The sequence below is a fragment of the Geotrypetes seraphini genome, chromosome 3 (genome assembly GCF_902459505.1).
Source record: "Geotrypetes seraphini chromosome 3, aGeoSer1.1, whole genome shotgun sequence".
Lineage (NCBI taxonomy): Eukaryota > Metazoa > Chordata > Amphibia > Gymnophiona > Dermophiidae > Geotrypetes > Geotrypetes seraphini.
The window spans coordinates 233,306,326-233,321,886 of NC_047086.1; the positions used below are offsets into that span (position 1 = coordinate 233,306,326).

General features: G+C 42.6%; 1 protein-coding gene across 1 annotated transcript in view; it reads left to right on the top strand.

Annotated features, from left to right (window-relative positions):
* The window catches only part of LOC117357257 (laminin subunit alpha-2-like), a 466,835-nt gene that overhangs the window by 54,084 nt on the left and 397,190 nt on the right, over positions 1-15,561 (top strand). The window contains exon 7 of the mRNA XM_033937630.1: positions 7,272-7,415. Within this exon, the coding sequence (XP_033793521.1) occupies positions 7,272-7,415 (144 nt within the window). The remainder of the gene's footprint in view (positions 1-7,271; positions 7,416-15,561) is intronic.

Genomic DNA, 15,561 nt, shown 5'->3' on the forward strand with positions numbered 1-15,561 from the left:
CTTCTGATAAAAGCCCATTGGCCCCAATCCATCACCGTGTCATTTATAAAACTCTATTATTGACTTTTAAAACAAGAAACGCTGGACAGCCAGAATTCATTAATAAATTTTTGATACCGTACACCACATCGCGTTTTCTTCTTTCCTCAGAGCAAAATTTATTAGCAATCCCAACCTTGAACCATATTAACACTAGAAGAAACACTATCTTTTCAGTGGTTGCCCCAACCCTCTGGAATTCAGCAGCAAATGCTCTAAGAGAGATAACTATTCTTGAGAAATTTAAATCTTTTCTTAAGACATTCCTTTTCAAAGATGCCTTTCAAGTATAAATGTCCTTTTAAGGATTTAAATTTTTTAAAAATCTTTTATGAGTCTGTTTTTATTGGACTTACTTGTTTTTAACCCCTCCCTTTTGTTTATACCTTTATACCTAACTTTTCTTTAATCATTGTAGTTCTCCTCTTTTTTCCACTCGTACCCGTTTGTCCAGTCGAGTATGTTATTGTTTTGTCTAATCGTGTATGTTTATTTTGTTAAAGTTATGTTAATTTGTATTATCCGTTTTTACCCTATTTTAAAATGTACAACCACCTTGAAAGAAATTGATAAGGTGGTATATCACATTTTTAATAAATTGTAACTTGACGAACTGTGGGACACGCTCAGGCGTCCTGCTGTAAGTTCCATTTTAGCATGCGCTAATCCATATGCTCAACATTTTTTCTGTTTTGGGGGAAGGGGGGTGTCAGGGAGGCATTCCTATGCTAATCTGTTAGCACAGCTACGTTACCGTATATTCACTTGTTAGCACAGGATTACCACCTGAGCCTTTATGGTCTACAAAATGGATAGTGTTAAGTGTTCACACGATCAGTTTTTTAAATGACAACATTAGTGCATGGCCATTGATCCAAAAAAATGGAAAAACAGGCCATTTTACAGCTGCAGCAAAAATGGCCTTAGTGCTCAGGAAAAACTCACTCAAAGGTGTAATAAGGCCACTTTTTGCCACAGCTTCGTAAAAGGCCCACTAAGAAATTTCTGTGGACTCAGATATGGCAAACTGCAATCTCAGCTATCAAGGGAATTACTATTTGGATCCTTTCCCCAGAAGTACAGCTCAGCATTGACACATAACAAGTTCTTCACTCATGCAGGGGCTCAAAGTGTTAGCCAATGATCTGGGTAGATAGCCAATATATTATAACAGCAGCTAGTCATCTTTAGTGAAGAGAGATTTTGTTTGTCAGTCTAAATACTGTACAGGATGAAGAATAAGCTTTATTATCTACTAGTTTCAGGGCAGTACTAAAATCTTCACTTTTTCTGCATGCCACATTAACAAAAAGGTAGTCTGCAAATAGGTTCAACTAGCACATCTAAACATATTGTTCAAGCCAACGACCCAACATTCCTGCAAAATGTATTTCCCAAAATGAATACTTTGATACGTGTGGAATATTTGATGTCTACTCTTTAAGCAATATCTGGGGTTTTTTTAAATTTTAGGGGGAAGTTATCAATGTGGGCTACCACTAAGGCAGGTTATTTTACTGATAAGCAATGGTGAGTGGTAAGGGCTTTCAGGGCATTCATTGAATCCCAGGCTCTACAGCCCTGCTTTTTTATTTTTTGTTTACTTTTTGCTTGATGCAATCTGATTTGTTGAGTAGGCAGCCTGCTCAACCAGTCAAACTGCATTAAAAAAGTAACCCCTCCCCCCGAAAAAAAACAAAAAAAAACAGGGCTCTTGGGCTGGGGATTCTCCAAATTCCCTGAAGGCCCTGAAAGTACTGTACTGATCTGAATTTGATTGGCTGAGCAGCATCTGCCTGTTGTCTGCTCGACCAATCAAATTCAGAGCAGTTCCCTCGGGGCCTTTAGGAGGCAGGGCGTATCCCTTGAAGGCCCTGACCACATGCCACTTCTGCTAACCCTAGTTATTAGAAATTGTAGGGTGGACCAAAAGTAGGTATACAGTATTTATTCACTATTTTTTTTTATTTTACAGATGTTACAAATAACATTTGTGTGAAGTTTTTGTATCAGTTACATCATTTTGCTTTTACTTGATTATCATTCAGTACTTTATTATACCTATTCAATACCTGTAAAATAAAAAGAAGTAAGGAAAGCAAAGATACAAATGGAAGAAAAAATAGTTGACAGGGTAAAACGAGGAGACAAGAAATTTTTATAGATTATTCAGTGATAGGAAGTGCAAAAGTGGCATTCTGAGACTCAAAAGTAAAGGGGAGAAATATTCAGAAGCTGATAAAGAAAAGGCTGAATTGCTTAACAAATATTTCTGTTCTGTGTTCATGGTTGAAGCGCCGGGAGCGGGACCGCAGAAAATAAATGTGAATAGGGATGAAGTAGTGGTAGACCCTGATCAATTTTCAGAGGGTTGTGTTCATGAGGAGCTAGCTAAATTAAAGGTAGACAAAGCGATGGGGCCGGATGGTGTACATCTGAGGATGCTGAAGGAATGTAGGGAAGTTCTGGTGCCTCCTCTGACTGACCTTTTCAATGCTTCTCCAGTCAGGAGTGGTACCAGAGGACTGGAGAAGGGTGGATGTGGTCCCTCTACACAAAAGTAGATGTAAGAAAGAAGTAGGGATTTACAGGCCGTTAAGTTTGACTTCTGTGGTAGGCAAATTAATGGAAACACTTTTAAAACAGAGAATAGTGATGTTTCTGGAATCCAGTGGATTACAGGACTGGAGGCAACGTGGATTCACTAGAGGTAGGTCTTGTCAGACAAATCTGAACAATTTCTTTGACTGAGTGATCAGAGAATTGGAAAGAGAGAGCGCTAGATGTGATGTATTTTCATTTTAGCAAGGTATTTGACAGTGTTCCATACAAAAGTCTAATAAATAAACTGAGTGCCCTTGAGATGGGCCCCAAAGTGACAGGCTGGGTCAGGAACTGGTTGAGTGGAAGATGACAGAGTGTAGTGGTCAATGGAGATCGGTCTGAGGAAAGGGTTGTCCCATCGCTAAGAATCATAGGTACTAGACGCAACGATATATTTTCAGTAAAAGCTCCCACACTATGGAATGCCCTCCCAAATTTTATTAAAAATGAAACCGACCTTGTGTTATTTAAGAAAAACTTAAAAACATATTTATTCCAGGACGCATTTGACTTATAAAACTTTGTCCTTCTAGGTTTCTGTATTCTCCTTTCTTCTTTCTTTTTTTTTTTTTTTTTTTTTTTTTAATCCCATTATTACCTAATTTGTTTTTACCCTTTGATGTCAAACTCTAACAAATAATAAGATTGTAATTTCTCCCCTCCATTCCCACCCACTCTTGTTTGTCAATCTTCGTTTGTCCTAAAAATGATTTTAGTAAATTAAATGTATGTCCGTCTTTTAAGTGACCTTGTAACTTAAATTGTATTACCACACTCTGATGGTTTTTTAACTGTACATCGCTTAGATATCATGATAAGCGATTCATCAAATAAAGTTAAACTTGTAAACTTGTAAACTTGTAAACTTGTAAACCAGTGGTGTGTTTGTTCTTTTTAACATTTTTATAAGTAATATTGCTGAAGGGCTGTCTTGTAAGATTTACCTCTTTGTGGATGATACCAAAATCTGCAGTAGCGTAGACACCCCGGATGGTGTGAATAACATGAAGAAAGACCTAGCGAAGCTTGAAGAACGGTCTGAAATTTGGCAGCTAAAATTTAATGCTAAGAAGGTTAAATGCAAGGTCATGCATTTGGGTTGCAAAAACCCGAAGTAACAGTACAGATTAGGGGATGAAGAACTTATGTGTACGACAGAAGAGCAGGACTTAGGTGTGATTGTATGCAATCATCTTAAGGTGGCCAAACAGTTTGAAAAGTTGATAGCAAAAGCAAGAAGGATTCTAAGGTGCATAGGAAGAAGTATGGTCAGTAGGAAAAAGGTGTATGGATGCCCCTGTATAAGATTCTGGTGAGACCTCATTTAGAATATTGTGTACAATTCTGGAGACTGCACCTTCAAAAAGATAAAAAGGATGGAGTCATTTCAGAGGAAGACTACTAAAATGGTGCGTGGTCTTCATCACAAGGTGTATGGGGACAGACTTAAAGATCTCAATATGTATACAGTCAAGCCTTGGTGTGCGAGTAACGTGGTGTGCTAGCGTTTTGCAAGACGAGCAAAACATTTTTGCAAAACGTGACTCGCAAACCGAGCGTTGAGTCGATTTACGAGTCCCCCCCCACCGCTAACCGGCATCGTCACCCCTTGTGAACACCCGCCTGCCCAAACTGAAACCTTACCCCTATCTGGCACCGGCACGCAGCACCAACCCCCAGGAGGTGCCGGTGCCCGAAGATCATGCTGCTTGCCGGACTGGGCCTAGAGCATCTGTGCATGCTCAAGGCCTTCTGGTTCTCATTCTCTCTGAGAATCTCTGAGAAAGGCGGGAGTCAGAAGGCCTTGAGTGGCTTCAGTTTGGGCAGGCAGGCATTCGCAAGAGGGGGCGGCATTTGCGAGTGGGGGGGGCAATGCCAGTTTGTGGGGGGATGTGGAAGTGAACCAGTGGCCTCAGGAGTGGGGGGGTCTTTTGGGGATGTGGTGGAGTGGGATGGAGCAGCGCCAGTGGCCATGGGAGGGGGGGAGGAGGAGGTGGAACCAATCAAGCGAGGTTCCACTATACTTTGGAGGAAAGGCTGGAGAGGGGAGATATGATAGAGATGTTTAAATACTTTTGTGACGTAAATGTGCATGAGTCGAGTCTCTTTCATTTGAAAGGGAGCTCTGAAATAAAAGGGTATAGGATGAAGTTAAGAGGTTATAGGATTAGGAGTAATCTTAGGAAATTCATTTTTACAGAAAGGGTGGTAGATGCGTGGAACAGTCTCCCGGAAGAGGTGGTGGAGGCATAGAGTGTGTCTGAATTCAAGAAAGTGTGTGATAGGCACGTGGGCAGACTGGTTGGGCCATTTGGCCTTTATCTGCCATCATGTTTCTATATTTCTATGAATAAGTACTGCATACCTACTTTTGACCCTCCCTGTAGATCTCATTGCATGAAATGGGACCTGTGCTAAAATAGTTAATGGTAAAGTTATACATCTTAACTTAGCTCACATTGATAGCTGTTCCCCTAAATGTATCTTCATGTCATGATCTTAAATAATTTTATATGTACAGTATAATCAGTAGGGTTTTTTGAACCGAGGGCCAAACCTGGCCAATTGTGCTGCATTTTTGAAAGATAGAACTGACACCAGGCCAGAAGCAAGCTGTTTGTGCTGCCTTGGGAGAGACATATTAGAGCAGGTAGTGATCCTGCAGATTGTGACCAGGGAAGAGTAATTATTGAACAAAAGAACTACTTTTTTGGTGTATCTTCTCTTGGCCTGTGAGAGGAACAAGTCATCTGTTTTTCTCTTCTTAAAATAAATTGGTTTATTTCATTTTTAAACCTCACTGTAGCTGTGTTTATCAAGGCTCTAGGCCAGCCCCCAGTCATGCTGTTATAGTGCCTATGAGTTGAAAAATAGAGTTCATTATTGTGGAGCTGTGGCACTATTGCTCAAATACTGCTTAATACTACATAATATTGCTCAGTAAAGTGCACTGGCTCTCAATTTAAGAATAATGCATAGTTAGAGTAACAGTGTCCATTATTGGTGATATATTTCCCCTTATCCCCTCCCCCCCCAAAAAAAATACAAATAAATTTTTAAAAGCCTGAGTAAAAGAAAGATCTAACAAAAGACGCAGGAAAACATACAAAACAAGCATGTTATCCCTAATTATCCTTTACAACTCTGTATAATAACACAATTACCGGTATTAAAGCTTATATATCATAGCTCATATATTGTAACACCATTACTAAAGCTCATGTATCGTAACACCATTATAGAAGCTCATGTGAACCACTCTGAATTGACTATCCTGTTATTAGTAGTGGTATAGAAGCTTTTAGTAAACAATAAACAAACAATAAACAATTTGCAGATATAATTGAAACATAAAGGGGCCCTTTTTCTAAGCTTCATTAGCTTTTGATTTTGAACCATTTAAAATCATAAAATGTGTGGTTGTTCTCCAAGCAATGGGGCATCATGGAGGCCAATATAGTCGCTGTATGTAGCCTACTTTTATGTTCCGTAAGTCTGATCTTAGTCTGACGAGAAGTGCATCCCACAAATAACTTATTGCATGGACAAACAATCACATATATGACCCATTGGATTAACAGGTAGTTAAATGTCTTAAATTGTATGTTTTAAGTTCAAGTTCAATTTATTAATATACCACAAATATAAAACCAGAAGCCAAATCTAAGCGGTTTACAATAATGAGTAATGGAATGTGCCCAGGTGGAGCAGTGGAGCATATTGACACACATCACACAAGCTGATAAGCCCATAAGCCACTCTAACCACTACATTTATGGTGGAAAGTATGAGCCCACTAAAATCCACCAAAATCCTACTCTACTGCTATATAGGTGCCACCTGCAGACATTAGGGCTATTGGGGTGGTAGACAAGTGGGCATAGTAGGTTTTGGGGAGTTTTGGAGGTCTCACCATACATTAAAAAGGGATTATGGTGAAACGCTCTTTTGGCACCCTTTGTGTGAAGTTCCCACCAGTGCTCTCTAAGGGGCCCCACCGCTCTATTGGCATGTCTATGTGGCCAGTCCATTATAATGCTGGCTCCTTCCATGTCCAAATGGTCTGGATTTGGATGTTTTTGTGGTTGAAAATGACCAAAAAAGCTAGGCACCCTAAGGTTGGACGTCCTGATGGCCAAGATGTCTTTGTAGGCGATTTTCAAAACAAAACAAAGAAATTGGATGTCTAGCAGTTTCAAAAATGGATATTTCTCTGCCCCGACTTTTGGATGAATTGTGAGAGACATCCAAAGTTGGACTTGGCGCACTATCGTAAATGGCCCTCAATGTGTACAGGGCTGCATATGTCTAGTAGTGCTTTAGAAATGATTAGTAATAGTAAGTTAAGTGGCAAGGGTTCTTTAAATATTTCCTCATGTCTAAAAGCATGTTATCAGTGTGTTCTCTTATTTATTTATTAGGATTTATTTACCTAAGGCAGTGAACAGCAAGAATAAGCTGGATATAGGATATAGATAATGCCTACAGTAAACATATTCAAGTAACCATACACATTATGGCACAGGATGCTACTTACAATGTCAGCACAATATACATTACAACATTAATCAAAAGCGAACAAGGCCCACTTTTGTAAACCAATTATAAAACCCTCTTCTTGATTGTAGGTGAACGTGGAAGGGGTTCATTGCGACAGGTGCAAACCTGGCACGTATGGCCTGTACGTTGGGAATCCACTTGGATGCAGCAGCTGCTATTGCTTTGGCCTGACCAGTGAGTGCAGCGAGGCAAACGGGCTGATCCGTATGTGGGTGAGTAGAAGTTGCTGAGCCGTGTAATGCAATAATGTTCTGTCCTGCTGGCGTCTTTTAGTCAGGCACTGAGCTGGGGCATGGAGATGGGAAACCATTTAAGTAATTTTCTTCCCTGTGCAGTTGAGCAGCAGAAGCGAGCGCACTCTGGTATAATACCCAGGCCAGCACATTTTTTTTCCTTTTCTTTCTCTTTTTAATCCTTTAAGATGCCAAGTCAAAGCAAAGCCATTAAATCAAAAACTCAATAAAGAGGCAATGAGTTTGAATGATGAAATGTAAACCAAATCTTGTTATCTGTGGCGTGACACTAGTTTGAACATTTACAACACAGTAAGAAGAACTACAGTTCATGATGACACTTAATTGGAAACTGTTATTTTAATTTTTTTTCCATTCATCTCTCCATTCCCACCCCCTCCAACATTTTTATAACTGTGTTATCCTGCTGAATTGTCACTTAATATAAATTTCTTGTTCGTATTCTTGCTGTTAATGTTGAACAAAAAAGCTTCTTCTTTGACTGGAAGGATTTGCAGGCAAGTAGTCTCTTCTATCGTTAACATCTACCGGTATGCTAGCTAGGAAAGGGTGATTTTAATATGCTAGACATTGATTGGACCATTCCTGCTGTAGGATATAACTATTCTGGACTTGGTGCTCACAAACAGGGAAAGTGTTTCTGAGGTTACAGTGGGTGATCTTTGGCATGTAGTGATCATCGAATGGTAAGATTCAATAATAAAATATGGGATGAGAGAACTTACTCAAGTTTGAAGATGTTAGACTTCAAAAGAACTAACTTTGTCAAGATGGGGGCATACCTCAAGGAATAAGTCTCTGGTGAGGCCCCTTTTGGAATACTGTGTACAGTTTTGGAGACCACACCTTCAAAAAAGATATAATTAGGATGGAGTCGGACCAGAGAGTTGCTACAAAATTGGTTAGTGATCTTTGTCATAAATCGTATGGGGATAAGACTTAGAGACTTTAATATGTATACTCTGGAAGAAAGATGGGAGAGAGAGGATATGATAGAGACGTTTAAATATCTCTGTGGTGTTAATGTACAGAAGATGAGTCTTTTTACAAAGGAAGGAAAGCTCCGGAAGGAGAGGGCATAGGATGAAGTTAAGAGGTGTCAGGTTCAGGAGTAATCTACGGAAATACTTCTTTACAGAAAGGGTGGTGGATGTGTGGAATAGTTTCCCGGTAGAGGTGGCGTGTGGGACAAGCATGTGGGATCTCATAGTGAGGAGGAAGAGATTGTGGATGGGCAGACTGGATGGGCCATTTGTCCTTTATTTGCCATCATGTTTCTATGCTGTCTGTCTACAGGACATTGAGGGCCAGCTTGCTGCAGGGTGACTATCTCAGCTTTTCACTACTTCTGAAAGGAATCAGTGGCACAGTAAGAAGGGTGCAAGGGGGGAAGTCCGCCCCAGGTGCCATGTTGGTGCAGGCATCGGCACCCCTCCTCCTCTCTGCCCCCCCCCGCTCCCACCTCTTCCCATTCCTCCCCTCTACGTGCGTGCCCCCTTCCCTTCCCTATACCTCTAGTTCAGGGGTGTCAAAGTCCCGCCTCAAGGGCCACAATACAGTCGGGTTTTCAGGATTTCCCCAATGAATATGCATGAGATCTATTTGCATGCACTGCTTTCATTATATGCTAATAGATCTCATGCATATTCATTGGGGAAATCCTGAAAACCCAACTGGATTGCAGCCCTCGAGGAGGGACTTTGACAACCCTGCTCTAGTCGAAGTTTTTATTCACAGTGATCAATAACGTGCTCTTCGTAACCCAGTCGGCTCTCCTGCTGATGTCAATTCCAGGTGTTGCACATAGGAAGTGACGTGAGCAACAACTTCAACTAGAGGTACGGGGGAAGGGAAAGGGGGGTACGCATGGCAGGTGGGATCGGGGAAGGAGCAGGGGGTGCGCACGGCAGGCAGGAAAGGGGGCTCGCTAAGCCACTGAATGGAATGTACAGTACTTTCTTTCCCATACAGCAGGGGTGTCAAAGTCCCTCCTCGAGGGCTGCAATCCAGTCGGGTTTTCAGGATTTCCCCAATTAATATGCATGAGATCTATTAGCATATAATGAAAGTAGTGCATGCAAATAGATCTCATGCATATTCATTGGGGAAATCCTGAAAACCCGACTGGATTGAGGCCCTCGAGGAGGGACTTTGACACCCTTGCCTTAGAGCAAGAGTTCTTGGGACACACCCAGTCAGTCATATTTCCAGGATATCTCCAATGCATGAGATCAATTTAAATACACTATCCCCATCATATGCAACTCTATCGCGTGCATATTCATTGTAGATATCCTAAAAACCTGACTGGCTAAGTGTATCCCAAGGATGGGATTAGGAACCATTCCCTGATTGCTGATAAGTGTACAAATGCACTTTCATGAGTTCTTCCATATATAGGGGCCAATATAACAAACTGTACTATCCTACAGCAAAGAGATTTTCTAATCTTGCTCCTGATGCTGCAAGATTTTTTTTTTTAGTGCAGAAAAACTGGAAGTTAAACTACTGTGCAAAGGGAAATGGCGTGCACACGCAAAACACATGCAAAAGGCAAAATCTGATTGCTCCTGTTGTAAAAAAACAAAACAAAACAATGCGTTAGGTGTCCTGGGTCAGGATACCAATCACTAGATCAGATAGCCAAGAGTTTGTGTTTTCTCCTGCCAAGCCAGTAAAGAATGGGAATTGGCTCACGCACTGAGAGGAAAGGAGAAAGAAAAAGATTTCCACCGGTGCTGAAAATGTCAGCAGTTTCCCAGGGCAGCATGCCCTATTTCTTCTTTCAGTGCACACTTTTTCATGTCCTGTAATCTTCACGTCATTCGTTTACTGCATCTGGAGCAAAAGATTGTTTACTAAATGCATTAGGATACTGTGCACGTAATGTTCAACTGCAGTGGTTCCCAACCCTGTCCTAGAGGACCACCAGGCCAATCGGGTTTTCAGGCTAGCCGTAATGAATATGCATGAAGCAGATTTGCCTGCCTATCACTTCCATTCTATGCAAATCTCTCTCATGTATATTCATTACGGCTAGCCTGAAAACCCGATTGGCCTGGTGGTCCTCCAGGTCAGGGTTGGGAACCACTGTTCTACTGAATGGTTTATTACATTGGCTACAAAGTGGGGGAGGAAAGGGGCAGTAACCAGTGGTTCTAAGAGGCATACTGCCATTTGGCCTCATGTCAGCACCCAAGGTATTCACAGACCCCCCCAATTCTATAAAGTCTGCCTAAAGTTAGGCATCTATATCAGCATGCCTAGCCAATGCAGGTGCCTAACTTAATTGATGACTAGGTTTAATTGGCACCTTATAATTGATATTAATTGGAATTAATTGACAGTCCAAAACACATGCCTAAAAGAGGACGTGGTTATGGGTGAATCATGGGGTGTTTTCGACTTAAGCATCTGTCTTTGACTTAGGGCTAACCTGCCTCTCCGTGGCCGATCCGCGGCAGGCCAACCGATTCACCAAGGCTCAGCATTGCAAATGGGGGCGATTGGAGGAACGCCTCCCGCCAACCACACGGATCGGTAATGAGCTTGCGGAGCTGCTAGCTGCTTTTTTTTCTGTTTTTTTTTTTACTACTACTTCATGAGCCTGTGGTTTTAACCCGCTTTAAACCCATGGGTTAAAACCATGGGCTCGCACTGCGGGGGAAGGGCAGGAGAGTTGGGACAGCGAGCCGGGGCGCAGGGTGACGAGAGGAGAGTCGGTGATGAAGTCAGACTGAAAAGGGCAGGAGAAGTCGGCAGAGAGCAGGAAAGGTCGTGAGCAACTGCTCCCCACCAGTCGCTTCTTTTTGGATCGGCCAGCCCAGTCGGTGCTCCTTGAAAAGTTTAGTGAATCGCGTCCTTCCTACTTTGCATGCCGTTTACCCTCATTTGACATGCGTGGATCGGAATTGGATCAGCCATGAGGATAGTGCATCGGGTTGGGATTACAAACCGATCGGTACACAATCGGTTTGCTTAGTGAATCTAGCCCTTAGTATTAGGTGTGCAGTAACAGAAATACAAACAAGACTGGAGGAGCACCACTCCTTAAACATTTGCCATCTTCTACTGAGAGGAATAGCTGGGGAAAGAGAGAGAATGGAGCCAGAGTCAGAATGTTTGGCTACAAGCTCTATTGAAAGCCAAGACACAAGAGCTGAGGAGTTTAGGAATCTGCCTGAAGCAGGAGGCAGAGAAGATTACCCAATTGAAGGAGCAGTTGACCAGTGTGGAATCCGCCAATATAGCACTACAGAAAATGGCTGAAGAAATGGCAGTTGCTATTGCGGAAAAGAATTCCTTCCAGGAGAGGTGTCTAGAATTTGAACGTGAATCTATACTTTTAACGAGGGAACATGAGAACCTCTTACACACCACTAAGTGCACACCACTATTGTGCACCTACCTTAGGCGCATACATTTTGGCCAGGAAAACCCTGGCATAAATATAAGAATATAAGAACACTAGTGTTTAAGCCCTTTATATTAACGGGTGTTAGAGTAGATGTCTGTCTGTCTGGTTTTGTTTTTTTTCTTTGTCTCTCTCTCCTTGGACGCTGCCTGTCTGTCTGTCATTTTTTCTGTCTCTGTCTCTCCCTATGTCCTTAGTGCCCTCAATGCTTCCTTCCTATGTCTTTAGTGCCCCTTCCTATGTCCTTAGTGCCCCTAGTGCCTCCTTCCCATGTCCTTAGTACCCCTTCCTACGTCCTTAGTGCCCCCAGTACCTCCTTCCTGTGTCCATAATCTCCCAGTGCCTCCTTCCCATGTCCTTAGTGCCCCCAGTGCCTGCGTACTATGTCCTTAGTGCCCCCAGTGCCTCCTTCCCATGTCCTTAGTGTCCTTAGTGCCCCCAGTGCCTGCGTGCTGTGTCCTTAATGCCCCAGTGCCTCCTTCTTATGTCCTTAGTGCCCCCAGTGCCTCCTTCCCGTGTCCTTAATGCCCCCAGTGCCTCTGTCCTACTTAGTGCCCTCAGTGCATCCTATGTCCTTAGTGCCCCCAGTGCCTCCTTCCTATGTCCCCATCACTAACTTCCAGACTTTGTCCCACCCCCATCCCCGATGCCAGCCTGCCTGCCTGCCTCCCATCCCCCTGAGCAGCATGTTTCCATTTAACCCTCCCCCCCCAGCGCCAACCCTACCCGGCACACTCGAAACCCCCGTTGACCCTCCCAGCCGACCCTCCCACCGTTAGATGGCTGACAAACCTCCCAGCTCCAGCAGCGTCCGAGGCACAGTAAACACGCTGCTTCGCGGTCTTCTACTGCCCTAATTTTCTCTGCCGCGGCTCTGATGTTGTCTTCAGGGATACGGCAGAGAAAATCAGGCCAGTAGAAGGATGCGAAGCAGTGTGTTTACTGTGCCTCGGACGCTGCTGGAGCCGGGAGGTTTGTGTTCGTCTCGCGGTGAGAGGTTCGGCAGTGAGGGTCAACGGGGGTTTCGGGTATGCCAGGTAGGGTCGGTGCCGGGGGGGATGGGGGGAGTCATGGCTTGTTACCTGCCGCCGGTCGTTAGAATAGAACCCTAAGCACGCATGCGTACTCTTAACTGCCATAGACATACAGATCAGGGAACATACAGGTAAGAGTGCGCATGCGCACTTAGCGTTTTATTATAGTAGATAAGAATTGCCATACTGGGACAGACCGAAAGTCTATCAAGCCCAGTATCCTGTTTCCAACTGTGGCCAACCCAAGTCCCAAGTCCCCAGCTAGAACCCAAGAAGTAAAACAGATTTTATGCTGCTTATCCTAGGAAAAAACAATGGATTTCCCTAGGCCATCTCAATAATGGCTTATGGACTTCTCTTGTAGGAAATTATCCAAAACTTTTTAAAATCCCTGCTAAGCTAACTGAGTTCACCACATTCTCTGGCAACAAATTTCAGAGTTTAATTACATGTTGTGTGAAGAAATATTTTCTCTAGTTTGTTTTAAATCTACTACTTAGTAGCTTCATCGTATGTCCCTTAGTCCTAGTATTTTTGGAAAAAGTGAACAAGCGATTCACATCTACCCTTTCCACTCCACTCATTATTTTCAAGTTTCAACTTTTTATTGTTTCTTGATATCCTGCAAATCACATATTTTATAGACCTCTATCATATCACCCATGAGCCGTCTCTTCTCCAAGCTGAAGATCCCTAGCTGCTTTAGCTTTTCCTCACAGGGAAGTCGTCCATCCCTTTTATCATTTTTGTCACCCTTCTGTGTACCTTTTGTAATTCAACTATATCTTTGATGACCAGTACTGCACACAGTATTCAAGGCCATACCATAAAGGCATTATAACATTTTCATCTTTGTTTTCTAATACTTTCCTGATAATTCCTAACATTTTATTTGCTTTCTTATCAGCCACTGGACATTTAGCTGAGGGTTTCAAAGTATCCTCATGGGATGCAATGGGAGGGGCCTAAATCACTGATTGGCTCAAAATGGTGATTTTGGCGAATTTGAACGCTAGCATCAGGTCCTTCGGTACCATGTCGTGCAAGAATTTGAACGCTAGCATCAGGTCCTTGAAGATGCAACTTTGCCAACAGGCAGCCAGTGAGCTGACACTAGAGCCTGGGAGACAGGGTCATAGGCATGGAAGGTTTTTTAGAAGCCTGATCGCCACATTTTGTACACACTGGAGATGTATGTTCTTCGCTATGACATATTTTTCCCAAAGCCATATGCTAATCAAGATGAAAGTGTACTGGAAGAGAGCATTGTCATTCAATTTGGAGTGGGCTAAAACCCATAGAAAGTCCATGCAACCTTTTGTATTTTTGGAACCAAACAGGATGGGGATCCTGTCAGCAAAACACACTTTCTCAAATTGGCTGGCAGACTACATCTATTTACTTAAGACCAGATAAGTATGACTCTGGTAGGTCATGTCAGAATAAGGGCTGCATTGGTAGCCCACAAAATCAGCCTCCATAGATAGAGGAGAATCATAGAGCTGCAACTTGGACCTCTGTCCACACTTTCACTTTACACTATTGTCTAGAACAGGGATGGGCCAACAATTTTCCTTGAGGGCCACAACCCAATCAGGTTTTTGTATAAATATTTTTATTATTTTTGTCAACAACATAACAATACACAGTCAAGCAACAAAACAAGAAGAGACCATCCATGTTGTTCCTTCACTGTGGTCCATATATACAAATAAAAAATAAGATACCCCCTCCCCCCCTTCATACACACACACACACACACACACACACACACATATATATATATACTCCATAAGGAGCTCCAGGATCAAGAATTCAAAAGAAGACTATTGGCTCGAGGTGACATGGCATCCCACAAAGAAGACCAAATATTTTCGTACAATCTCCATCTTTCAGGGGAGCCCCGCCGAGCAGTCAAATATTCCATTTTCAACATGTAAAACAGTTCATTTCTCCACAGTGTAATCGAGGGGGTTTCTGGCCTCCCCCAGTCAGGTTTTTAAAATTCCAACAATGAATATGCATGAGATTGATACGCATGGACTGCTTTCATTGTATGCAAATAGATCTCATGCATATTACATAGTTGTGGAAATCTTGAAAACCTGACTGGGTTGTAGCCTTTGAAGGCCGTGGTTACCTAGCACTGGTCTAGAATAAGATTCCTAATGCAACAGCAGCTTTGGTTAGACAGTCCTTCAAAATCTAGTTGAAGTCTATAATCCAACTCTACTTCCTAGACCCATTTCTTTTCAGTTCCATATTGTCTAAAATAATTGTAAATCAGTTCAGATTCTGGACCTTACCTGTTGCAGGACTGAGTTGCATTCCCCTTTTTCTTGAAGATGAGCTGGGAGCCAGAAATTCCCAAGCCATTGCTTGCCATGAATCAGTGGCATGGAATGCTGCTACTATTTGGGTTTTTGCCAGGTACTTGTGACTTGGATTGAGCTCCGTGAAGATGGGATACTGGGCTAGATGGACCGCCGTCCGTCTCATCTTTGGCCTGAACAAATGGGAACACATCACCCCGTTTTACCATCAACTTCATTGGCTGCCATTCGAATCCAGAGTTCTATTCAAGTTCACATGCTTCTGCTACAAAGCAGTATTTGGTTCATCGCCAAGATACATCAATCCTCACTTCAATCTTAAT